General features: G+C 37.6%; 1 protein-coding gene across 1 annotated transcript; it reads left to right on the forward strand.

The window, feature by feature from the left end:
• Positions 1 to 2,281: 2,281 nt before the first annotated feature.
• On the forward strand, positions 2,282 to 4,994 carry LOC127410853 (hepatocyte nuclear factor 3-alpha-like). Its single transcript, XM_051646063.1, has 2 exons — positions 2,282 to 2,481; positions 3,341 to 4,994. The coding sequence occupies exons 1-2, from the start codon at positions 2,410 to 2,412 to the stop codon at positions 4,571 to 4,573; spliced, it is 1,305 nt and encodes a 434-aa protein (XP_051502023.1). The 5' UTR covers positions 2,282 to 2,409; the 3' UTR covers positions 4,574 to 4,994.
• The last annotated feature ends 2,140 nt before the right edge of the window (positions 4,995 to 7,134 follow it).

The raw sequence follows: 7,134 nt of genomic DNA on the forward strand, positions 1-7,134 counted from the left end.
CTCTAAAACTGTAAAACTCTGCTTTTCACTTTATAACGTATTGTTATTCTCCATAGTATTTACAAAAGACACATGACGACATGAAGTTCATCAATAGTGGCCTTTCCAAGAGCAATGACCATTTAACATTTAGAGACAGTGCTCAGTGTCACTCACACAAACACTAAACACCATCAGGGTAACACATGTGAAATTAAAATAATGCAATAAACATTAACTAAAGTACATCAGATATAACACAGTACACCCCAATGATGATAAGTGATGTTAAAAATAAGAAGAAACAACTATTCCTATAAAATATAATGAAATGTAATGGGTAACTCAGGGAATTCTGGGAACGCCCGATTATTGTGTTTGTGTGTTTTTTTGTTTTTGTTTTTTTTTTACTGTAATTTTAACAATAATTTATCGTAAAAAGTACATTTATTCTCTTGTTAAACATATTATACATTTTTACCGTTAATTATACGGTAAAATCATACTTTTTACATAAATGTAATTTGTACAACATTGTACTGTAAAATTACATGTATTGTCTTTTTTAATATATTATAATTTTTTTGCCCGTTTACCAATTAAATTTTTTTTTTTTTTTTTTTTTTTTTTTTTTTTTTTACTGTAGCATTTTTACAGTCTTTTGCCGTTAAAATTACGGACATTTTTTGCAGTGTAGCCCGTCTAGTCCGATCCCACAGAATAGCTACTGTAGCACAAATTGCCGAAAAACTTCATGCTGGCTATGATAGACAGGTGTCAGAGCACACAGTGCATCGCAGCTTGCTGCGTATGGGGCTGTGTAGCTGCAGACCAGTCAGAGTGCCCATGCTGACCCCTGTCCATCACCGAAAGCGCCTACAATGGGCACCTGAGCGTCAGAACTGGACCATGGAGCAATAGAAGAAGGTGGCCTGGTCTGATGAATCACATTTTCTTTTAGATCATGTGGACAACAGGCGTGCGTCGTTTACCAGGGGAACAGATGGCAGCAGGATGCACTATGGGAAGAAGGCAGGCCGGCGGAGGCAGTGTGATGCTCTGGGAAATGTTCTGCTGGGAAAACTTGGGTCCTGGCATTCATGTGGATGTTACTTTGACACGTGCCACCTACCTAAACATCGTTGCAATCCAGGTACACCCCTTCATGGCAGTTCCCGGATAGAAGTGGCCTCTTTCAGCAGGATACTGCACCCTGCAACACTACACACATTTCACAAGAAATCAAGGCTGGCTTCCAAATTACCCAGACCTCAATCCGACTGAGCATCTATGGGATGTGCTGGACCAACAAGTTCGATCCATGGAGGCCCCACCTCGCAACTTACAGGACTTAAAGGATCTGCTGCTAACGTCTTGGTGCCAGATACCACAGGACACCTTCAGAGGTCTTGTGGAGTCCATGCCTAGACAGGTCAGAGCTGTTTTGGCTGCACGAGGGGGACCTATACATGATATTAGGCAGGTGGTTTTAATGTTGTGGCTGATCGGTGTATATAATGTATTGTGATGCATAAATGAAAGCTATTATAATATATTTAAAATAATGACTTAAAGTTATTAAAACTCAGTATTCATTATTTTTATTTTTTTTAACAAACATTAGCCCACAGTATCATGCTTAACAGACGATAATGTAGATCATATTGTAAATAGTTCAAATACAACGTCATGAGACTTTCATTATTCATTATTTTCAGATAGATTCATGTCTGAATGTATGCTACTGTGTGTTAATAATTAGGCCTACTGTAAATTATATCATGCATAACAGATCGTTATGCACTTTCAAATAGCTCAAATAGAAACGTCCTGAAAGAGTTCATAATTGAATGTACTGTATATGCAGTACAATGTTAAATACAATTAGCCTATTTCTTTAAGGTTTATCAATTTGTTATTAAAGAAAGTACATTTATTTTGCAAACACGAAATATAATGTAGCAAATGGTCTGTGCTTTAGGTAGGATATGTAATAGCAGGCAATTGCGTTACATGACATGCTTATGTGAAGATTGCAGTAGTGCTAGCCTGAATTTAGTGCTAACTTGTAATTAAATTAACATTAAGAATGTTAACTTTATAAACATATTGTTTGAGTACAATAAAAACAAACGGGACATGTTTCCTGTTAAAAGCAGTAGAGTCGAGTTGTTCCTGAAATAAAGAGCGATGCAGGCAAATGAGACATAGGAAGTGGGATGTAACTTGTCCTACGTAACAAGCAGGGGGAAGATCTCCATTGCAGTCCCAACATTTCCTCACTTTACCCAAAGCCGCGCGCAACATCCCACCAGTGATTGCGCGCGCGCGCGCACACACACACACACACACACATACATACACACTTACACACACGAACCACTGTGAGTCTGCGAACTGCATGTGGAGGAGCTGCGGATTTCCTCCATAATGTTGGGCGCTGTGAAAATGGAAGGACACGAAACTCCAGACTGGAGCAGTTATTATAATGATGCCCAAGAGGTAAGAAAAATGATTACTGCGGACATATGGTGACTGGCAGTCTGAGATACCTTTAAATGTTCAGAAAGTTTGCTGTGAATGCATGCTGATAATGCATCAACAGCGCTGTGTTTTTGGGACTGGGGCTAACTCTACAAACCACTTCTGGAAAGAAATAATTAATTTTAATTAAATAATTGTTCGTTGGATTGTTGTCAGAAGCTGAGAAAATATCTGCAATTGATCAACCCACTTGGTGGCAGCAGTGATCCCATAGAAGTGGGTCACAATATGAGATATTAAAGGAGTTTAGCAACATTTTATTTAACTTAAATTTAGTTTGATCTATTTTACTTAATTAGATAGTTTTAATACTATTTAATAATCATTTGTGTATGTATTTAGAGCATTTCAAACAAATTTAGACGTTTCAGTCTGTTTTGTCCTGCGAAATTTTAGTCTGTCAGATCACGCACAATAAAATGTAGCCTAAAAATGAAATTATTGTCGCTTATATTTATAAACTTATGATTATTCCTATACGGACAGTAATGTGCTTTTTTATGTGAAATATATAAAATAATACTGTCATTATTACTTTTTCTCACATTGCAGGCAAAATCAGATTTTTACGTGGTTTTGTGCATAATTATTGCCGTACTTATTTTTGTGTAGCCTAAGCTCAAACTGTTAAATATTTTGTGGAACATCTGATAAATTATTTTAAAGTGCAACGTGAAAAATGTTAAAGGCATGAATTATGTACATTTTGTCAATTAGAGAACACCGTGAAATGACAAGCTATGCGGAATAAATGTAGGCCTATTCGAAACTGAAATAATACAGAAAAAGAAAACATGGTTTTCTTTTTTTATTTCAGGTCTATTCTCCTATGACGAACAACAGTATAAACGCTGGGCTGAGTTCCATGAATAATATGAACACTTACATGGGCATGTCCACCAGTGGGAATATGACTTCCAGTTCTTTCAACATGTCCTATGCGAACCCCGCGCTCGGTGCTGGCCTGAGCCCGGGCACTATGGCCGGGATGCCCCCGTGCTCGACCGGTGCCATGAACGGGATGAGCGGCGGGATATCGAGCATGGGCACCGCGCTCAGCCCGTCCAACCTGAACGCAATGACGGCTCAACACAGCTCCATGAACGCCCTGAACCCGTACTCGAGCATGAGCCCCACCATGAGCTCCATGACATACGCGCAGCCCAACCTCAACAGGGCCAGAGACAACAAGACTTTTAGGAGAAGTTACCCCCATGCAAAGCCGCCCTATTCCTATATCTCTCTCATTGCAATGGCTATCCAGCAAGCACCGAGCAAAATGCTTACTTTAAGTGAGATTTATCAGTGGATAATGGACCTGTTTCCCTACTACCGCCAGAACCAACAAAGGTGGCAAAACTCCATCAGGCATTCTTTGTCTTTCAACGACTGTTTCGTCAAGGTATCCAGGTCACCCGACAAACCGGGAAAAGGCTCCTACTGGGCATTGCACCCTGACTCTGGGAATATGTTTGAGAACGGCTGTTACCTGCGCCGACAAAAGCGCTTTAAATGCGACAGAAAGTTGACGTCTGGCAAGGGCTCAGACGGAAAAAGGGACCAGACCAGTGGCTCGGGTTCGCCATCGAGCGACAGTACCAGCACCAAACCCGTGCATATAGACTCAAGCTCTATAACCTCTTCGAACCAGTCCTCTAGTCCGCACAGTTTGGACCACAGAAGCGGTGCCACCAACTCAGAACTGAAGAGCACCGGCGCCCAGATCCACCCCGTGTCCAGTTCGGCCACATCTCTGTCCTCTTTGCCTTTACCCCTGCACTCAATTGCCCACGAGTCCCAGCTGCACCTCAAGGGAGACCCCCATTACTCCTTTAACCACCCGTTTTCCATCAATAATTTAATGTCCTCCTCAGAGCAACAGCATAAACTGGAACTGAAAGCATACGAACAAGCGTTGCAATATTCCTCCTATGGCTCAGGGATGTCTTCCAGTTTGCCCATGGCCGGCAGAGCCAGCATGGACCCTTCGGCTTTAGAGGCCTCTTATTACCAAGGTGTGTATTCCAGGCCGGTTCTTAATACGTCTTAGTCCATGTTTTCATTTCCGCTGAAGTTGCCGACGAAACAACAACAACAACAACTTTATTTTTTGCATGCACCCTGTGCATAAAGAACTGTTACTTTAAAGTATAAATGTGTATGTGTATAATAAAATATTGTAAAGTGTTCCCATTGAATGATTGTATATCCCAGTTATAAATCATTGCTAGTGTATTTAAAATAATTTTGAGCTTGTAAAATACTTGTTGTAATCCCCCAAATTTGTAGATCGCCGCCATATGTCTACGTGTTAAAACGTGCACGAATGAAGGTCAACTTTGGTCTTGTTGAAAAACGCTTGTTGCTGGTAAAAAAGCGATTCCCCTGTCTGTTGCAGATGTATCTGAATGTTGTCATTTTACTCATTATTTTGGGGGTTTATTTACCTCGTTTTGAATATATATATATATATATATATATATATATATATATATATATATATATATATATATATATATATATATACACACACACACACAATTTTAAATCCAAATCTTGTATTGAAATAAATTAATCCAAGGTGGAAATGCATTCTGAATAAAATATGTATTTCTTAATCAAGCAAAAGTTTGTAGTGCTTTGTGATTTTTGTAAGAAAATTTTTTATTTTTTTTTTTTTTTTTTTTGCAAAGAGGCAAAATATGGTGACATTATATTTGAAATTAATTTAAGACTATTGACAAATAAAAGTTGTAATTTACTTAATTTCTAGGAATAACGGATTTTATTTATTACAATTTACTGATCACATTTTGATCGAAAGTTTTTGGACTTCTTTTTAATTTTTATTATTTTTTTGCTTTACGGCACAATTTAATGTCCATGCAGTGATGATGGAATTGCAATTTAAATGCAATGCGCGATCAATTACTAAATAGGAACCAAAACAAAACAGTTCAATCGCTGCGGTTTTATCTATATCGCTATATATAAATATATATAAATATATATATATAATATTTCAATATGCGGTCTCCACTTAAAGGCAGATTTTGGCTGAGACCGTCTGGCTGATGTTGGTAAAAGACCAAGAGGAAATCCAAGTCTAACACAAGCGCAGCCTCCAACACGCGCTTCATAAAAGATCCGATCGCGTTTTAAATGGGATTTTAAACAATATCATAGAGAGGCCAAATCATCTTTTTGTGGAGCGTAACCTACATGATGGGCACGTGAACCTGAACAGATTTGACTTTGATCATGGTATTTTGTATACACGCATTTTGGCTGAGTAGCCGTGAAATTCATTTAATTATCATGTAATTCCCCCTGATGCGTAAATAAAATGGATAATTGACTTTAGGCTTGATACATCTCTATCAGTATAACGTGCACAGAAGTGCAGAAGTGCGACCACATTCATGTTTCATTTCATTTATGCAGCTAATATGTGACTTTTTTATTTTTTATTCGAATTAAATATAGAGATAAAGACCTTTAATTTCACTAAATTAGACTGCCGCCAATTTGTGTGATATTTGTGGGACGACATAGCCTACATTAAACTTTGTAAACGTGGAAATATTTGTATTGATTAACACTGAAATTATTGCAGTTAGAACTCGAAATAAGAAACCTTTTTTTGTAATTAGCCAAGATGGTAAAGGAAGCTGCATGTCAGTCTAAATTACTCTCCAGCGCACGATAAGAAACCAAAGCGCTTATAGACACAATTAAAGTGCATTATAAAACGAATTGTTTAATATTTTATGATCTAAAAATGTGGAGATAGCCCACATTTACCCGATTACACATAATGACCTCAGTACAAACACATACTTAAGTGGAAAAATATATATTTTTATTATATATAGTTTTATTTTATTATTATTTTTACGTATAGGGCCATTATCAAATTCATAAATCACACAGTAGACTGCTGTATCACTGTCTTTTATCACACCTTGTGATTTGATTGTCTGTTTGGTTGTCATATACTCAGATGCTTTATCAGAAGCCATATGTCTTTATTTCAATATTTAAATCGTATATATATCTTTATGATCAGTGACTGGTAATCGGATTCGTACACTGTGCAAGTAAAGAAACCATGGCTTAAAATTGCCAAAGCTTTAGTTTTTTATTGTCAAGTTGATGATGATAAAACCATGGCAGCATTGTTGCGCGAAAATCCAGGCAGTGCAGAAATATTGAACACATTTTAAAGCATGCTTCTTCCTAAATGTTATAGTTTATGTAACGGCATATATAATTTAGATGCGTTATAATTCATCATAAGAACTGGTAACTGATAGGCTATAACTGCACAAGCCAGCATTTTTGACAAGACTTCATTTCTATATTTCAATATTCGACGCTCATAATGCATTACAACCTTTATTTTCCATTGTACAATTAGTGTACATTTTAAGTGCTGCATATTTAAATGGGCCAGACTTTATTAAGGCATAACATATGTTATCAGCGGGCAGTGTCCAAGCCGGAGATTTTAGAAGCGCCTTGTTTTCAAACTTATGTGGCATTTCTCGTTACCCCATCAAAAGATCTGGGGTTTTCTTCGGCCTTATGGACTAAAATTTCGACAACAAT

Source organism: Myxocyprinus asiaticus, chromosome 20 (genome assembly GCF_019703515.2).
Source record: "Myxocyprinus asiaticus isolate MX2 ecotype Aquarium Trade chromosome 20, UBuf_Myxa_2, whole genome shotgun sequence".
NCBI classification, from domain to species: domain Eukaryota; kingdom Metazoa; phylum Chordata; class Actinopteri; order Cypriniformes; family Catostomidae; genus Myxocyprinus; species Myxocyprinus asiaticus.

Excerpts from the sequence above, each read along its gene's own strand:
- LOC127410853 (XM_051646063.1), top strand. The coding sequence starts at position 2,410 with ATGTTGGGCGCTGTGAAAATGGAAGGACACGAAACTCCAGACTGGAGC. Across the intron at positions 2,482-3,340 it reads ATTATAATGATGCCCAAGAG|GTCTATTCTCCTATGACGAA; the intron begins GTAAGAAAAATG and ends TTTTTATTTCAG.